General features: G+C 47.6%; 1 protein-coding gene across 1 annotated transcript in view; it reads left to right on the top strand.

Annotated features, from left to right (window-relative positions):
- HSD11B2 (hydroxysteroid 11-beta dehydrogenase 2) overlaps positions 1–20,012 on the top strand; it is an 80,216-nt gene that overhangs the window by 56,226 nt on the left and 3,978 nt on the right. Inside the window, exon 2 of the mRNA XM_060254346.1 lies at positions 18,216–18,428. Within this exon, the coding sequence (XP_060110329.1) occupies positions 18,216–18,428 (213 nt within the window). The remainder of the gene's footprint in view (positions 1–18,215; positions 18,429–20,012) is intronic.

Here is a 20,012-nt window from a genome sequence, read left to right on the forward strand (position 1 = left end):
TACTTTAAAAAACTGCCATAAAGATTAAAAGATATCTATCTTCACCATTTGTCTAAGGACATCACTATGAATTAATTCTAAAGGCTTGCCACTGGGTTTCACTGTTTTTGGTGGGAATGAGAGTTTGACTCCTTTTGCTGTCATACAACACACACATTTGCTTCTGTCATTGATGTTGCATGACTTTACCTTAATTCCTTTGGCAAGGTTCTTGTTCTGAAGGTCTAGGATTACTTTTGGATTACGATGTCCCAGGCGTCTTTGCCACAGTCCCAGGCTTTCTTTGTCTTTCCTTTCATGTGCCAGGTGTACTTGTTCACCTGCAAGACTCAGTTCATAGACTTTTCCCTTTTGGTTACCTTGTACATATACATTGTCTTTGCTAATAGTACATTTCTTATTTCCAAAACGTATGTTGGAGCCTTTGTTGTCTGATACAGACACTCTCAACAAATTACAGCTTGATTCGGGTATGTACAGGACACCTCCAACTTCATTTAGGAAACTGCTGTGAGCAGTGTTCCCTCAAACTGAGTTAATGTGAGCTAGCCTCCAGCTCACGCATTTTTGTCTTCGCTCAAGAAAAATGGCCCCAGAGCAAACAGATTTATGCAGCAGCTCCCAACTTTAATGCCAGTAGCTCATGAAGTAGAATTTTTGCTCAAAAGACTCCACAGCTTAGAGGAAACATTGATTGTGAGGTATGCTACAGCATAAAGTGCCAGAGCCTATGCCTTGAATCTGTAAGCATGCACTGTGTGCTGTGACTAGATGCTTCACTGTCTATTAGCCACACTTGATTCTATTCGGCATCATCATCAATAAGGCTTTTCTGGTCAAATAGTAAAAAGAAAGTTTTTTTCCTTTGGTTGCTGCATTGGGACTATCATGTTTTTGACTTTTAAAGTGCCTCTCTGTTTGTTTCTAGCTTGTGTGCTGTTGCTGTGCATTTTACAAAAATTACCGTTCTCTGGGGGCTCTCTAAAGTCCTTTGGAAAGTGGCCTCTTATGCTGTGATTAAAGCAAGGCAGTGATTGGTTTTTCTCCCTTTTTCTGGGTGGGACTTGTTCTTTCATGTTTTTTCTGGAAACATAACTGAATTTGAATTACCAAATGGCTCAAGTTATGGGGCAGGGAGACAGAGGGTACATTCACACACACTAAATAAAGCACTTAGAAATTGTATTTATTGTTTTTCGTGATTTTCCACAGTTATTTTTTGATTGCTATTAACCTTTACTGTGGTTCTCTGGTTTTTCCAATCCCCAGGTGTGGGCAGGGAATCCCCCAGTTTGGAGGCCCTCCCCCCACTTCAGTGTCATCAGAAAGAGGGGGGGAGGGAAATGTCTGCTGGGCACTCCATTATTTCCTATGGAGACCAATTCTCATGGGGTATAATCAAGGGCGGCCCAATGCCCCATGGTGCCCTAGGCAGACTTGCTGCCTGGCGCGCCCCTGCGCCTCCCCCCTCCCTGCCGCGACTCTGTGCCCACCCATGCCTCCCCCCTCCCCTCCCCGCCGCGACTCCTCCTCCTCCCTCCCATCGAACCCTTTCCCACATCATGCCAATTTCAACATCGGAACCAGCTCTAGCGCCATGTTCTAGCTCTCTAAAGCCCCCCCCCCTCCCTGGCCGAACACTCGAATCGCAGGTAAAACCATGCCACGGGGCCGGGATGCGTTCACCGTCTCTCAGGAACAGCATCCTGAAACGGCGACCCCCACTGCCGCTGACTCCTCTCCCATCCAGGGAGGGGAGGAGGAGTCAGCAGCAGCAGGGGTCGCTCTTTCAGGATGCTGTTCCTGAGAGACAGTGAGCATGTCCCAGCCCCGCGGTGCGGTTTTACCCGTGATTCGAGTGTTCGGCCGGGGAGGGGGGACTTTAGAGAGCTGGAACGTGGCGCTAGAGCTGGTTCCGGCATTGAAATTGGCACGGGGTGGGAAAGGGCCCAAAGGGAGGGAGGAGGAGAAGGTGCAATGAGGAGGGGGGAGGCACGGGGGGCGCGGAGCCGCAGGGGAGGGAGGCGAAGGGAGGGAAGGGAACGGAGGGGCAGGCAGTGGCAGCAATGGTGGCGGGTGACAGTAGCAGTGGGGGGGCAGGGGAAGCGGGCAAATTAGGTGCTTGCCTGGGGTCCCCACCCTCCTGGCACCCTAGGCAACCGCCTAGTTTGTCTAGTGGGAGAGCCGGCCCCGGGTATAATGGAGAATTGATCTGTGAGTATTGGAGGGGGGCTGTTTTTAAGGTAGAGGCACCGAATTTGCAGCATAGCATCCAGTGCCTCCCCTCAAAACACCCTCCAAGTTTCAAAAAGATTGGAGCAGGGGATCCAATTATATTGAGCCCCAAAGAAGGTGCCCCTATCCTTCATTATTTCCAGTGGAGAGAAGGCATTTAAAAGATATGCAGTCCCTTTAAATGTGATGGCCAGAACTCCCTTTGGACTTGTTATGTTTGTCACAACCTTGCTCCTGGCTCCACCCACAAAATCCCCAGATATTTCTTGAATTGGACCTGGCCACCCTAGCTGGCACTAGGGAGTCAACCAAGTAGGCTACTGCCTAGGGTGCCATCTAGTGGCAGGGGCAGGTTACTGCAGACAACTGGCCTGGGGGCAGCTGCAGCCGGGATGGGTGGGCAGACAGCATCCAGTGAGGTGGGGGCTGGCTGGAGTGCATGGTGCAGCAGAGAAGGGTGCCCGGTCAGGGGGAAGGAGTGTGCCAGCAACAGAAGAGCAGAGGGGTGCCAAGGCAGCAGTAGCAGGGCTGTCTGCTACTGACCAGTCAGGGCTGGGACTGTCCCCTGGGGGTGGGCAAAGTGCGGCTGTCTCCTGGCTCACCCTCCCCGGTCAGTCCCAACAGAGTGATGGTTCCCTTCCAGTCTGCTTAGCAAAGTCCTCCACCAGGATGAACAGGCTGCCAAAGAGCTTAGAAAGGGGGCCAAGGAGGGAGGGAGGAAACTAGACAGACAGCTCTGCACGCCCTGGACCAGCAAAGGGGCGGCTGAGGAAACTGGTGAGAGGCCAAGGTGAAAGTGGTGTGCACTGGCTGCTCCAGATTGCAGCGCCTGCAACTGGGCTGCTCCGGGACATTCCTTAGGTAAGGAGGCCCTGCTGAGGTGAAGCACGTTGGGCACCCATGGAGGGGAGACAGGGGGTGAGGGTGCACTTTGCCTGCAGGTAGGAGGGGGAGGCCGTGGGGGGACGGCCTTGCCTAGGGTTCCAAATAGACTGGTGCCGGCCTTGAGTGTAGGTGTTCTTAACCTGGGACCCACAGGGTCTGTGGATAGATTTCAGGGCGGGGGGATCTGTGAACATGGATGGGGGGATATGACATCTTTATTTTCAGTAACCTTTAACCAAAATTTAGCATTTCCTTCAATTATGAATGCAGGCAAGAAGAAGAAGAGGAGGCTTTTATACCCCATTCTCCTCGACCTTGCAGAGTCTCAAAATGGTTTGCAATCACATTCCCTTCCTCTCCGCGTAAGAGGCAAGTTGTTGCTTTAAGTGGGGCTGAGGGAGCTCTGAGAGAACTGACTGGCCCAAGGTCACCCAGCACACTTCATGAGGAGGAGAAGTGGGGAATCAGCTCTCCAGATTACAGTCTGCTGCTCTTTAACTGCTGCACCTCTTAAACCACAATAGTAGTAGAAAAGAGCAAGAGTCCAGTAGCGCCTTTAACACAATTTGTGGCAGGGTATGAGCTTCTGTGAGATACTGCTCACTTCTGCAAATACCTGAAGAAACCTGGAGTGGTGACTCAAGAAAGCTCATGTCCTGCCACAAATTTTGTTAGTCTTTTCGGTGCTACTGGACTCTTTTCTACTGTTACCGGCTAACATGGCTTCTCGTCATGGTCTATCTCCACAGTAGTGTTTTTTAAAAAGTGTTTTGATAACTGTATTTGAATGTAATTGGTTTCTGTTGTAATCCTCTGTATTTTATGTATTTAAAAACATTATCCTGAGAAGGGGTCCACAGGCTTCACCAGATTGCCGAAGGGCCACGGCACAAAAAAAGTTAATATCCCCTGTTAATAGCATTTTAATGCTATATCAGTATAGCAAGTACCATATCTTCTTACTGTTTTTTTTTTAACCTGCCAGCAGCATTTGAAAATGGCATTCCTACCTGCAGTCTATTCTACTCACCTCTAACCATTTCCCCCAGCCCTCAGACAGCCAGTGCGGCACAGAGGTTAGCATGTTAGACTAGGATTTAGGAGACCTGGATTCTAATTTCCCCTCAGCCGCGAAAGCTTGCTGGGTGGCCTTGAGCTAGTCACACACTTTCCCTCTAACCTACCTCACAGGGAAATTGTGTGTGTAAAACAGAAAGGAGGGGAGAGAACTGTGTACATCATCCTGGTCTCCATGGTTAAAGAAAAAAAGAAATGCCCAGTTAGATCAGGATAGCTCCTGTGTTTGAACGACAGCCACCACAACTAATGTATCTTTTATTATTCCAATTTCACGTCAGGTTTATTTTTGTTATCCCAACTTTGGAAACACTTTGGCCTCCTGGCTGTAACTGTCACACGGAGTCATTTATGGAGAGATGTTAGTGGCTGGGCGTCAGTGGGAACACCTTGGCTTAGTGCTTGGGGACAGGTGAGTGAGAAGGTCCGCATTGGGATTCAGAGAAAGCAAAACCTGTTTATCAGTAACTCCTCAGCAAACATTGTAAATGCCAATTGTAGCTGCCGAGGCAGGATGTGTGCAGTCCAGAGTGTTTGGAATGGACAGCTTTTTCCTCCCATGAGAAAGTCGATTTACCAAACACATTTATGACTGTTTTGCTACCGAATGTTGTGGAGAGCTAATGCAAAATAGCACTTGATTTGTTGGCATCGTAAAAGTGTCCCAGCCTACGCATGCACCTTTCCAGGGATGGGCCACAATCACGACACTCATGCAAAGCACCTCCTGGATTAGGCTGCTGCACCTGCTGTTGGAGAGCAGGGTGGGAAGGCCCCTGCCCGGACCCTCTGCTGGAAGCCTGTCCCCAGGTGGATGCTGTGGGTGGCTTGAGGGAGGAAAGAGAAGGGAAGGAGACTGGAAGGTCAGGATACTAAGCCAACTGAAGTGGGGTTGCTGTGGCAGAATTTTAAAGTGAGACTGGGCCTGTTTACTGTTAGCTCTGAACTGGCTGTAGCAAAAAAATTTCTACCAAAAAAGGCCAGCAGGGACTCATTTGCATATTAGGCCACACACCCCTGACCCCAAGCCAGCTGGAACTGTGTTGCTACTCACAAAAAAAAGCCCCGGGCTGTAATACCCCTGCTTTGGCTTAGCATCTCATAAGGGTTTTTTTCCCTCCCCAATCTAACAGAAGTGCTGTGTTTTTCAAGCAAGAGTGAATTCACTGAGGAACTCTTCCCTGGAAAACAGTTTATATTTTTCCAAGTCCAGGAATACTAGCTCTCTAAGCCTAAACATCAGTTGCCAGGCTCCAGAGGTATCCTTAACGTGGTATGCCTAGAACCGCACTCACCCCCTGATAATATACAGATTGTCAGTTGAAGAGGTGCCAGAATAGTCTGGGGCTTCGTGTTCTCAAAGACAGGCAAAATTCGTGCTTGCTGTCGATGAGGGGCTGGGTTTTGACAAACACGACAGATGTTAGTCACGTCAAATTAACATCTACATTGGCTGCTATGGTGGACAAAAGGTGGACAAAAAAGGCTTCGCTTGTAACAACATAAGAGAAGCCATGTTGGATCAGGCCAACGGCCCATCCAGTCCAACACTCTGTCACACAGTGGCAAAAAATTTTATATATACACACACACTGTGGCTAATAGCCATTGATGGACCTGTGCTCCATATTTTTATCTAAACCCCTCTGGAAGGTGGCTATACTTGTGGCTGCCACCACCTCCTGTGGCAGTGAATTCCACATGTTAATCACCCTTTGGGTGAAGAAGTACTTCCTTTTATCCATTTTAACCCCACTGCTCAGCAATTTCATCGAATGCCCACGAGTTCTTGTATTGTGAGAAAGGGAAAAAAGTACTTCTTTCTCTTTCTCCATCCCATGCATAATCTTGTAAACCTCTATCATGTCACCCCGCAGTCGACGTTTCTCCAAGCTAAAGAGTCCCAAGCGTTTCAACCATGTCTTTTGGTCAGTGTTGTATGCCGACCACCTTCTTTACAGGCCTTGACTGGCAACCAGGATATATCCTCTATAGAACTACTGTGCACTCTATGAGGTATCTGATTAATTTTGTATGCTCTGGGCTTTTTTTGAGCAGGAACTCATGGGAACGCAGTTCTGGCTGGTTTGGCAGCAGGGGGTGTGGCCTAATATGCAAATGAGTTCCTGCTAGGCTTTTTCTACAAAAAAAGCCTCTGTATGTGGCACACTAGAAAGTTCCTGCATTTTGAAAGTTGCTGCATCACGGTTCTTAAGAGGCAATAAATAGTTTCTCAGGTAACGCCACTATGTTGGCTGTCTCTCTGTGTGAAATCTCTCTTGCCAGTCTCAATCCAGCCCATCAAACAGGCAGTTTCCTGGACACTGGAATCCTCTTACAGCTGCCAACTCAGGGTTGGGAAATTCCTGGAGATTTGGGAGCACAGCCTGGGGAAGGGGTAGTTTGGGGAGGGAGCTCAACAAGGAAGTGGTGGCCTAAAGTCCACCCTTCAAAGCTGCCATTTCCTCCAGGGGAACTGACCTACACCATCTGGAGATCAGCTGTAAGTCTGGGAGTTCTCCAGCCACCACCTGGAGGTTGACAACCCTCAGCAGCTCTGGGGGTTGCTGGACCAGCTATGCGGGGCATCTGCAGAATGTCTGGATTCCCTGTGGTGGCAACTTAGCACTGCTCTCTGGCTAGGGCAATTCAGGTGTTTGTATTTCAGAAATGCTCTTTGCAGTTGGGCAGGCACTTCTCTCAAGGAGGGCTGGGTTTGTTCTTTTTTGCGTGTGGGACAGGAGAGCTTGAACTTCCTCATTCAGTCTGTCTCCCAGTGGGAAGTTCTGCTCAGGCTTCATTTAAATGAGTAGGGGGAGAAGTTACACTTTTCTCTGGAGCTTGTGCAGGAGAATTGCTTGGTGGGTTGTTGCCAATCCTCGTGGCTTGTGCCTGTCCACCACCTTCGGATGGCTGACAGCTGCTTTCCACATTGATATCTGGAGGGGACCTCTGTGTCTTGAGAGCCCATGCTGTGGTGCTGTGTAAGAGATTATGGGATATGACCGGGAAAGCCCAGGCTTGCCTGATTTTGTTCTTGGAAGCTAAGCAGGATCAACCCTACCTGGTCTATGGATGAGAGACCTTGCAGGAGGTTGAAGGTTGCCATGCAGATGGGAAACCACCTTTGCTTGTCCATTTCTTTGTTGACTGCAATTCAGTGGCACTTTCCACCACCAAATGACATCACTTCCTGCTTCACAAGTTTGTACTAAAAAGATTGGCTTGTGCTCTGCCTAGATGAGTATAAGCTTTGGAAGGCTCTTTAGGCCAGAGAAAGGCTTCAAATTTGTCCTATTGGAGGAGTTGCAAGCCACTGCTACCTGGTTCAAGACAGGGGTGAGGCTGTCAACTTTCAGGTGGTAGCTGGAGATCTCCCACCATTAACCACCACATGACAGAGATCAGTGCACCTGGAGAAAATGGCTGATGACCTAGAGTTCTCCTGGAATTATAACTGATCTCCAGACTATAGCAATAAGTTCCCCTGGAGAAGCAGTGCATACAGAGAAAACTGTATGAGATTCTATTTGAAACCCCTAACCAAATTCCCCCCTCCACAACTCTGCCCCCAAACTGAGGGGAGGGGCTGTGGCTCACTGGCAGAGCATCTGCTTGACATACAGAAGGTCCCAGGTTCAATCCCCAGCAGCTCCAGTTAAAAGGATCAGGTGGAGAGATGATGTGAAAGACCTCAGCCTGAGGTCCTGGAGAGTCACTGCTGGTCTGGTTAGACAGTTCTGATTTTGATGAGCCAAAGGTCTGATTCAGTAGAAGGCAGCTTCATGTGTGTTAAAATCTCCAAGAATTTCCTAGGTCAGAGTTGACAACGCTACCTGTGACGTAGGCTACAAGAGACAGTAAGTGGTCTGGTGCTACTCCATGAGTTTTGTGGTTGAATGGAAAAATCACTGGTGACAGTTGCTTCCTGGAGGTAGAACTGCACTCTGTGAATGCTCAGAGACACTTTGCTTTATGTGTTCTTCATATACCATATCGTGGTATGCGCTGTGGCTTTTAGAACAGGGTTTAGGGACTGAAGCCCTGAATATGAGAAGCACAAAAGTCTATGGGCTGGATTTAGGGTCGTCAGCCTCCAGGTGGGGCCTGGAGATCTCCTGCTTTTACAAGTGGTCTCCAGCTGGCAGAGATCAGCTCCTCTAGAGAAAATGGCTGCTTTGAAGGGTGGACTCTATGACATTGGACCATTCTGAGACCCCCCCTCCCAATCCCCCCCCCCTCTTCTGGATTCATTCCCAAAGTCTCCAGGTATTTTCCAACACAGAGTTGGCAACCCTGGCTGAATTAAACCAGCTTTTCCCACTATCACTCCACTTTGCACTACAGCCTCTCTCCCCACCCCACCCCGCCCAGGTCACCTGACTTTTGTCCATGCAGGTCCAATGAGCCTCCCCACCCCCCAATAAGATTTTTTTGCAGGGTCTGTTTTTCACTGGCAGAAAAGCTGGCTGGATCCAACCCTGTGTCTTTGCTTAGGACAAGAGATCCATGCAGTCACAGTTTTAGAAATACGGCCAGATAACTTGTTTTATTTATTTGCTATTTTCCTCCCATTTAAAAGGAGCTTAAAGATTAAGAACAATAAAATTTTAACTAAACATTATACAATGTTATAAAATCGATATCATCCAGTAATGGCTGCAGTTAAAAAGATGAGTAGTCAGGGCCTAAAAGACGTTGATTTTAAAGGTCTTTCCAAATAAAAATGTGTTTAAATGCTTTTGGAAAGATGGGGAAGATGTGGACAAGGCACAGGCTCAGTGACAGAGCACCTACTTGGCATGCAGAATGTCCCAGGATCTGTCCTTGACATCTCTCGTTAAAAAGGTAGCAGCTGATGAGAAAGCTTGCTGATCAGTGTAGACAAGAATGACCATGATAGACAGTGAAGTGCTCTGTCTCAGTCTACTTTACATGTTCAGGTCTCTTGAAGAAGAGTGCTCCTCACAGCTCAGGGGCTACGACTAAAAAGGCCCTGCTTTGTCTGGCCTGTCTTCCTTGCATAATGGAAACCGATGCAGTGTCTCATTAGTTTATCTCAGAATTGAGTGCCAACCGTGGGCTGGGTGGTTCTTGGAGATTTGGGAGGAGGGCAGGGTTTGGGGGTAGGGGGGGACCTCACCAAGATGTAACACTATACAATCCACCCTCTGAAGTAGGCATTTCTTCCAGGGGAACTAATCTTTGTTGTCTGGAGATCAGTTGTGGTGCTGGAATATCTCAAGCCCCACCTGGAGACTGATAACCCTCTCTCTGAACCTGGAAAGCACCATGGCAGTAAATGCTCGCTAAGATGCCCTACCTTCAGGGGTGTCGAACTCATTTGTTATGAGGGCCGGAACTGACATAAATGAGACCTGGCCGGGCCATGTCGGGCCAGACAATGTGCACCTATGTAAGATTAGGTAGCAGAGATATAAACTTTGTAAAGGGCACATACAAACGCACAAAAAAACACACCTTAAAATAAAACATGCTTAAAATATTAGCACCCAATGATCTTAAAGGTGACTTCTTTGTATTTCTCCCATGGGATCCAGGGAACTGGGCAAAGGAAACTCTGGCCTTTTCCTTGCTTCCCCAGGGGACCAGGAGGGGGAGGAACCTCAGCCAATAGAAGGAAGAGAGGCTTGGCTCAGTAGCTCTGCTGTGCAATTGAGAGAGCCTGGCAAAACAAGCTATCCTCCCCCCTCCTCCTCAACGGAGGAGCCTCAGCCAATGGAGAAAATAGAGGTTTTGCTCTGTAGCTCCTGTGTGACAGAGCAAGCCTGGCAAAGCAAGCTGTGATGCAGAAGGAAGCAAGAGAGAGGGAGAAGATAGCAGATGACAGCCAGTTGATCAGGAGCCTGATAGGAGCCCTCCACGGGCCTGATTCAGTCTCTGGGCTGCATGTTTGACACCCCTGCTCTAACTGGTTTGGGTTTTAAAAGACTAGAGCAAGCCTTGAACTTGCCCTTGAAAAAGACAGGAAAGTCATTGTAGCTGTTCCATTATTGAGAGCAAATGATCTATCTGGCCTTGCCAGATAAAAAAGCCTGGTCACTTTAGGTGTTTTTGAACCTGCTAAAATTTCCAAATTGTGCCCAAACGGGGGGGGGGGGCTTCATAGAAAGCATGACGGAATGATAATGCAGACTGTTCACCTATTCTAAATGAGCAGCAGGCCTTTGGTTTACTCTCTGCGTAAGGATCTCTCCCACTTTTGCACTTTCTTAATTTCTGGATGTGCTTTCTGAGTTGTATAAAAAACTGGGCAAAAGGAACAGCGTTCATCAATTATTTTCTCTCTCTCTCTCTTTAAAAAAAAAATCGAAATTGTGCCATTTGTTAAAAAGCACCTCTCAAGATTGCTGTGTTCCTTTCTCACAACTGTCTCTTGAGTGCAGAGAGAGCGAGAAGATCACAAAACACACCAAGACAAAAGTTGCCTCTTCCCCCAGCCACTGCCAAAGTGTCTTCCATCTTGACTCTCCTTTCCCTGTTGGCTGATTTCTGGAGACAGATGGGCTCTTCAGTCTAACTGGGGAAGTTCCCTGGATGGTCAGGAGCAGCCAAGAACGAGCTGAGCCCTTGCGGGGCAGGCAACACCACACAGGCTGCTCAACTCCAGCTGTAGCCATCAGAACAACGGCCGTCTCCTTGTTCCTTCAGGGGCCGCTTAGCTAAGCTTGCTCCAAGACTGTTCTTAACATCCCATCCCTGGTTGACTTCCACATAACATCTGAGCTTGTGTAGCTTTATCATTGGCTTCTGCATCCTGCTTGAGTTGAACTTAAGAAAAAAATAAAGGGAGCTCTGGCCACTTGACCCAGTTGTGGAGGTTCAAAATCAAAGTTCAAAAGCAAAGGGTCTGGCTGCTTTCATCCAGCCCAGGTGCGAATCCTGAACTAAGGAGAAGTGGTAGGATCTTTACCCGCCGCTGTGGGAGGCAACGCAGGGTGTGTGCATGTGGATATGTGTGCAGCCTGCATAGTCGGGTTGTCTGTCTTCCTTCTCTGACTCTCGGTGCGTCACTGTTAATGGTTAATGTTGCCATAAACCTGACGAGGTCTGTAATCTCTGGGAATGGAAGCTATCAGCCAGGCCATCAGAAGGGAAGAGAACAGCGTGTACCCTTGGCTGGGGGTGGGTGGGGTGTTTGTTTTCATTCCTTTCTCTTGCTCACTTGTGCACTCTAGCAGCTCTTTCTTGCCTTGAGACACGCTACCAACCTGCCTTAGGGAGATTTGCTCAGCTGCAGGGAGGCCCGTGCTCTGCTTGGGCGGAAGGAGACAAGGTGGGACAGAGAGTGATTCCCACTGCCGAAAGCGTCCACAAGCCTGACTAGGACTGGGGGGAAGACTCTCCCTTTGGCACTGAGCACAAGCCTGGGTGAGCCAATTGCACAAGCAAACCTGGCAGTCACTTTGGATTTTGGTGGTGGTGGTGGGCAATGCAGCAGAGTGAGATCCAAGTAACGCAAATCCTCAAGTAGGTGAAAAGGAAGAGGCTGCTGTGGTTGCACCTGTAGGGCACCTGTTCTCACACTAGGAGAGAGCCAGTTTGGTGTAGTGGTTAAGTGTGCAGACTCTAACCTGGGAGAACCGGGCTTGATTCCCCACTCCTCTTCGTGCACCTGCTGGAGTGACCTTGGTTCAGTCACAGTTCTTGGAAGAGCTGCTCTCTCAAGAGCAGTCCCCAAAAGAGCTCTCTCAGCCCTACCTACCTCACAGGTTACCTGTTGTGGGAGAGGAAGGGAAAGAAGATTGTAAGCTTCTCTGAGACTCCAAGTGACGGGCAAGATATAACTCCTCCTCCTCCACCTCTTCCATCTCTACCTTTGGCTTCCAAAAGAGAGTTTGTTAGTAAACTGACCGAACAGTTGCCAATACCTACATACACTTAAGAACATTTAATAGAATGTGATGACAGAGCTGCAGCTCAAACACAGTCAGCGACATTTATTATCTAGAGAGGCCATTGTGGCAGCCAGATGTGTGTGTGTGTGAGAAAGGGAAATTGCTGGTAAATTAAAGGGCTGGGCCAGCCTGCTCTTGGAATCCAGGTTTGTGTTGGAGTTTCCATCACCAGGACTGGCCCATCCATTCAGCACACCTAGGTGTTTGCCTAGGCCACCAGAGGTGCAGGGGGCAGCTAAGCCAGCCATTTCCCACTGGGATCTACTGCTCTGGGGAGTCTGTAGCACTGGAGGTCTGCTGCACCAAGTGGCAGCTGGCTTCCTCAGCTCCAGTGAGCAGTCGTGGGGGGCAGCCCTTTTCCAACGCCATTCCCCCTCCCTTAAGAAAACATAAGAGAAGCCATGCTGGATCAGGCCAACGGCCCATCCAGTCCAACACTCTGTGTCACACAGTGGCAAAAAATTTTATATATACACCCACACTGTGGCTAATAGCCACTGATGGACCTCTGCTCCATATTTTTATCTAAACCCCTCTTGAAGGTGGCTATGCTTGTGGCCGCCACCACCTTCTGTGGCAGTGAATTCCACATGTTAATCACCCTTTGGGTGAAGAAGTACTTCCTTTTATCCGTTTTAACCTGTCTGCTCAGCAATTTCATCGAATGCCCACGAGTTCTTGTATTGTGAGAAAGGGAGAAAAGTACTTCTTTCTCTACTTTCTCCATCCCATGCATTATCTTGTAAACCTCTATCATGTCACCCCTCAGTCGACGTTTCTCCAAGCTAAAGAGCCCCAAGCGTTTTAACCTTTCTTCATAGGGAAAGTGCTCCAGCCCTTTAATCATTCTAGTTGCCCTTTTCTGGACTTTCTCCCTTGGGACACCTGGCACTGTGGCAAGCCACAGCCTGTGAGGGGCAGTTTCCCTGTGATGGGACAGCTGCTTCCCCATGCTGTAATGGAGAAGAAACCATTTTGACTAGGACACCAAAAACTTTTGGGTTAACCCTGCCTCCATCTGTGCCAAAGGGATAGAAAATGGCAGCAGCCAGTGGCTCCTTTGGCTGCAGTGCTGTCTGTTGCTCCTCCCCTCCTGTGTACAATTGTGCATGACTCCATTGTCTTCTCATTCAACAACTCAACGGCTGATTATTTTTGCCTCTTTGGGTTTGTCTCGTTCACTTTTGTTAAACTGCAGCAGTTATGTGTTTCTTTGCATAAGTGGCTCATTGTTGCGTGTACATCTACCTGCAGATTTTCAGAGCAAGAAACCTTTAATCTTGATTTTGGATTGTGTGCCCACCTTATGCACCGTTCTTTTTCCTCCGGTGTATTTATTCTGCAGCTACAATTTTAAAACCCCATGCTTTTCTAAATCGAGGCAGAACGTCACTTGAGATGTGTTGGAGATGGCGACCAAAGTTTTTTAAAATTTACACAATTGCCCTATCGCAGTTGTGCAATAGTGTCCGGCAAGCACCCTCCATTTCAATCCACGCGGTTCAGGTTTTGCACTGCGTTTTAGCATTAGTTCCTTGAGTGAAAGGGAACAGAAAGGAAGGCAGGCAAAGGGGTGGGGGTGGGGGAGCAATACTGAAACTAACCAGACTTTTTTTTTGAAACTGACAAGCCCCTGTGAAGACCCATTTTCTGTATTGCCACACATGAGGGGATTCTCTGCTGTGTTATTGGCCACTGTGAAAAATGGGAAATAGCCACATGATCTTACAATAATATGGGGGAACATGTTGAGTGTGTACAATGCTACTGTGGAATCCACTGACACAGGCATTGCAAGCTGTGACTGTTGGCAACATGTGGGTGGGGGAGTGACCTTCATGGGATGGCAAAAGGGTGGAGGGGGATCCAAGCGAATTTGTACATTTTTAAATTACCTTCAGCTTGGAAGCAAAACAAGGTGGAAATTGGCACAAAAGCACTCTCAGAGAACCTGGAGAAACAACAACCAGAAAGTGAACTGAATGCTGAAGAGAGGAAAATCAGTGCAGAACAACAAAGAAAACCTGACGAACATACATGGTAAATGCATGGGAAAACACCTGTGCATAATTGTCCAGTGTCTACACCTTCCCACTTGTGCATGCAAGAATTCAAGTGAAACTGGAGTCCTGCAGTATGTGAAAGACTAACTGAATATATTCTAGTGGACACTTTCATGAGTCACTTCATTAGATGCATTGGCATGCTCCTCCTTTAGGCAGAATTATCAATACCTAAGGGATTATAGACTGTTTGATTGGTAAGGATAGCAGAGTCTTCAGTCCAAAATCTAGCTTCTGGATCAAGAGTGTGTGCACGTGAGGAAATGATCTATACGTCTGCTGCCTGCATACCAGTCTAGGCAGCTACCTTTGCATTCTGGTTAGTCCCGCCTCTTGTACTCATGCACTGGAGGCCATTGCCTCACAGGGGCTACCAGAACATCATGCCAGGCCTCTATGCTTTCTTATGATACCCTGGCTTTGTGCACATGTATTTCTCCACCTGCGTTTCATTTGAAGAGCATGCCACTGGCAGCAACAGTGAACATCAGAGGAAGGTGCGGGGTCGATGGGAGAAGCGACTGAGGCTCAGAAGAGCCAACCTGCTTGCCAGCTTATCTGCTTGGGCCGGATCTTTGCTAAGCCCCCCGCCCTTCCCGGGTGTGTGTCCAAAGGCTCCTGAGCGTTGTGATCTGGAACGGATGAATGTGGGAGATTCTGGGTCCAGCAGCCAACACCTGCCTCAAACTGGCAAAGTTAATGGAGCAGCAACTCTGGGCTGGTCAACAGAGGCTATTTTTAAAGCAACTTTCATGTGATGGGTTTCCAGATAAACCTGTGTTTTGTTCCCTTTGACAAGGCATATAAACAGCAGCGACATGACCTAATAAACTGCAGAAGCAAGGTCATGTCCTCAGGTTGCAAGGCAGAAGATCAAAGAAGCGGGGGTGGGGGTGTGTGGAGAATCCAGCCTGGAGGGATGTGAGGATCCTAAACCAGGGGTGGCCAAACAGTTTCTGCCATTAGCCATTCCAAGGGGCTCTGAGCACTCTTGCTTGCTGACTTGTACCACCTCTTTGGGAGGGAGACCTCTGCTTTTTCTGCACAGGAGATGGTTTGCTCTCAAGAGACATTTCTACTCCAGCAGCCGCTCCCAGCTCTCCATTGGAACATAGGGATCTGGCACCACGCCTGTTCCTTTAAACAAAACGGGAGTTCATTTGTAATCTCGGTTAGGAAATGTAAAGTATCTATACAATAGGAGTTGCCCTCGGATGACTCTTATAGGAAGTATTTCGTAAAGTAGTTACAATTGCGCGTGGCCCTTGGAGGGAATGGTGGCAAGAATGGCACATTCTCTTGCAGACCGCCCTGATCTTCAACAAATTCAACAAAGACGCAGCACTTTAGCCCACCTACCCACCCACTCAACCCTCCCTGCTAGTAAGTACCAGTTAGTAGAAATTACATTTTTCTTCATCCAGGAGAATGCTAATCATGAATGTGCTTCAACACAAACAGTGAGAAAGCCACCGTGGTGCCACCGTGCCTGACTTGCTGCCCTTGCTAAGCCTCAATGCGAGCTGAGATCTGGTTTTTTCATCATGTCTGATTACACCAAACAGAAAACGTATTATTTACTATTTTCCTAATAACTCTCCATCTGTGACAAAGCCCTTGATGCCCATTTTATGCTTTTTCAGATTGGGCCAAGTTAGATCCCCCTTAGGTCTTTCCTACTTCATAGCTTCCTTTCTCCTTGTGCATTTCAGTCATTCATGTTAAGCATTTCTTGCCTGAGTTTTCCTACATGTGGTTATTTGCTGTAGGAGAAGCAAGAGAATATAGCCTTAAAATGGGCTTATTAGATCTCTGATGTCCTGTTTTTCCCCTCTGTGGGTGGCAGCTGTGCCTAACGCCATGGATATCTACTGGACAGGCAGGATACAGACCCTTGAACCTGAGAAGCGGATGAATAGCAGCTTTGCTCTTAACTACTGAATTATGAAATCCTAAACCAGGGGTGGCCAAACTTGCTTAATGTAAGAGCCACATAGGTAGGAAGGAAGGCAAATTGATGGGGGAGATTGGAAGGAAAAGAAAGCAACTTTAAATGCATTTCCCAAGCTGCCAGCTGGCTTGACTTGGAGAAGTGATTTAAAGAGAGAAGCTGGCTAACAAGGCAGTGGGGGCTTTGAGGGCCACACAGTATGTATGACAGAGCTACATGTGGCTCCCGAGCCACAGTTTGGCCACCCCTGTCCTAAACATTACAATCAATGATTGGACCTTTGATGTTGATGCTGATGGTGAGGAGGGTCTTCTTGAAAACTGAAGTAGTGATTTTTTTTTCCTTTATGAAATTATATATCCAGAATAGGTTATTAAACAAAAAAAAGTTAGATCCTTTTGAACCTGAGCTGGTGGCCCAAGCAAGCCTGCACTTGTCAGATTTTGGAAGCTGAGCAGGGTTGGCCCTGGCTAATACTTGGAGGGGGGGAGACCACCGTGGAAGTCCAGGGTCACGATGCAGAGGTAAGCAATGGCAGACCACCTGTGTTTGTCTCTTGCCTTAAGAACCCTGCAGGCTCACCAGAAGTCGGCTGTGACTTGATGGCACTTTCCACCGCCAAATGTTTTAGATTTTCTTAAAAATGAGATGTCCCCGCCGCCGACTGAATCGAAAAGGAATGGATTTGGCAGAAACTGGAATGAAGCACAGAAATATTTAGATTAAATAATCCAGAACCAATGAGCATTTCTGACCAGCCTGAAGAGTTACTTGCAAGAACAACTGAATGATAAATTAGACCTACAAAGGGAACAAAGGTCTAGTAGCATTAGGACTGAATGCTGCAGAAACTCTGATTTGCTTCCCCCAAGGCTCATTTTGTAGCAGGAACTCATTTGCATATTAGGCCACACCTCCCTGATGTAGCCAGTCCTCCAAGAGCTTACAGTAAGTTCTGTAAGCTCTTGGAGGATTGGCTACATCAGGGGTGTGTGGTCTAATATGCAAAGGAGCTCCTGCTACGAAAGTGAGCGCTGGTCTCCAGCATTTTGGTCTTAGGGTTCCGAGAAGTTTCTTCCAGCCATCTCTTGCTGAAATGTTGCAATGGCCCAGAAAGGTTAACTCACTGAACAGTTTGGCCAGAAGCCTGAAGTTGTGATTGATAGTTCCCTAGTTCACTTATTGTGCAGCCTGTCATCAGCAACACTCAGGAAACAGAGACAGCTGAGATGGTTTAGCTTTTTGGTTTCAGAGAAATAGGCAGGGCGGTCTCTTTTAAACAAGTGATCCTCTTTAAAGGGGAAACTGTTTACATGCAAGGCCCAAAGAAGGAAACGTATTTAACAACAGGAGGTACTTGGTGAGTTTTGATAATCAAGATCTTCCAGGATTCTTTCATTTTGTTTTGGACTACTGGAATTGCATTTTTGTCCATTACTGCAGTTATGTAAACGCTTGAACACTATTTCCTGATCAATTGGTCTGTGGTGAGATTTTAATTTCACATCCTTTTTATATGTGTTGAGTGTGTGCGTGTGTTTAATAATGCCTTGGCCTTTATAAACAAAGAAATTTTTAAAAACTCTGAAAATGATACAACTGGAGAGCCAATTTTGTATGACACAGAATCAGATTCTTTCTAAGCTTGGGTGCTGGTGCTTATTTAAATTCTTCTTTTATGTAATTGGCAGAAAACCCAGAATGTGCTGAGAACTGTGAAGACTTTGGACAAATACATTTTCTGTCTTTTTTGCAACCATATGTAATGAGATTTGCGGTATCAAAATCTGTCATGTATTCTGCATACTTACTTTGCAGTGTAACTTCTGAGTACAATCCAGCCTAAATTAAGCACTTTTTAAACTCCTTTAAAGTTCAAGTGGGGCACAACAGTACTGGATCAAGACTTTTTAAAAAAGTTTTCATATCCACAAACAACAACCTTATGTAGTAGGACTATTATTACTGTTCTTCCCTGGTTATGGACAAGCCAGAGGGCAAGTAGATCATCTGCCCCATCACTGGTTCTGGCTGGTTCCCCCCCCCCCCCCACCAACTTTTTTCCTTTTCCTTCTTGTTTTCTAGGGTGTGATTCTGGCTTTGGGAAAGAGACAGCCTCTTACCTTGACTCCCTGGGACTTAAGGTCTATGCCAGCGTACTGGACATAAACAGCCCCGGGGCACAAGAGCTGAGGCAGAACTGCTCATCCCAGCTGACCCTGCTGGAAATGGACCTGATGAAACCGGAGGACATCCAGAAAACCCTGAACTTTATAAAGGCTCAGACGGAGAGGACAGGTAAACCCCTCTGCACTCACCTGGGCATGCCTGGAGGCAAACTAGAACTGGGGAAAGGGGCGGGGAGAGGGGTGCAATGATCAAATCCTTCTCTTTTGAACTCTGGGGCTGAATCTGGCATTTCCTTGAGTTGCAGATTATGAAGTTACTGGTAGGTGTCTGTAAAGCAAAGATCTCAAAAACAGGAAGGTGGCAATTTACATTCAGAGTGAATTTTAGCATCCATGGTCTTAGAGTATCAGAAGCTTAACTCCGTGTTCAGTATTTGTTATGTAGTTCGTACCAAGTCTGCTCAACGCGCACCCTGTACAGTATACCTGCAGGGGGGCCCTTGGGTTTAGGAAGAGTGACTCTCTGAACTTGGGCTTCAGATGGAGCAAATTGCACAAAAAGTTTTCCCAGAAATTTGAAGAGTGCATTTTTGTACCTTTAAACATAGCGGAATACATCAACACGGCTGTAGCTTTACGCAATGCTGTGAATTGGCCATTCCATTTGGAAATGTGTGTGCACGCATGTACACTGCCATGGAAACGGGGGGCTTGCACCAGATGACTGAAGCATAAATGTGCACTCTGAGGCCTGTTGCTTTGACTCCCCGCACCTAGCTCCCGACCCCCTTGCAAACCCTGTTTCCGCATTGGTATCAGTTGGCACAGAGATCACTTTCTGTTCATGATAAGCCAGAGGAAAACATTAACCTGACTCCTGTAGCACCCAATATAGGCCTGGTACCCAGAGATTTTTTTTTTAGCAGGAACACACAGGAATGCAGTTCTGGCTGGCTTGGCGTCAGGGGGTGTGGCCCAATATGCAAATGAGTTCTGCTGGGCTTTTTCTACAAAAAAGCCCTGTATGAAACAATGGTGACATCAGGGTGCATGGCCTAATATGCAAATGAGTTCCTCCTGCTGGTTACCTATATTAACTTGAAATGGGGGTGTCCCACTGAGGCCACAGCTCCTCCCCACCTCTGCTGGCACATCCACACCTGCCATGTAGCGGCAAACTCTGCCATCAGAGGAGGATGCTTTTGGCTTCACTTCGAAGTACTAGCAACAATCATTTCCCTGATTTATTCATTTATTTTGTTTTACTTCTATCCTGCCCTCCCCTCGGATGGGCTCAGGGCGGGTTACAACATCCAACATCAACATCCAACAGTAAAATCTTAACACCCATTCCAATCAGAAAAACAATTAAGACGGCAATCTAAGAAACACAGTACCCCGGGTCTGTGTCAGAGTTGTGGATACTCAGATATAATCAGGCCCAAGGGTTCCTGGTTAACTAGCTCCCCGCCAATAACAGTTAGAGAAACCAATTTGGCAATTGGAAAGGGGTTTGAGCAGGAGAGGCTGCGTAGTATTGGATGTCTGGTGCCTCAACCAAAAGCCTGGCAGAATTACAGGCCCTGTGGAATTGTGAAAGATCCCACAGGGCCCTGATCTCTATTGGGAACTCATTCCAGCAGCCTGTGGCCAGGGTCAGAAACGCCTGGCCCTAGTTGAACCTAGACATACATCTTTCGGGCCAGGGATTACTAGGAGATGTTGACTGGCTGAATGTAGGGTCCTTTGGGGG

The sequence above is a fragment of the Heteronotia binoei genome, chromosome 14 (assembly GCF_032191835.1).
Source record: "Heteronotia binoei isolate CCM8104 ecotype False Entrance Well chromosome 14, APGP_CSIRO_Hbin_v1, whole genome shotgun sequence".
NCBI lineage: Eukaryota > Metazoa > Chordata > Lepidosauria > Squamata > Gekkonidae > Heteronotia > Heteronotia binoei.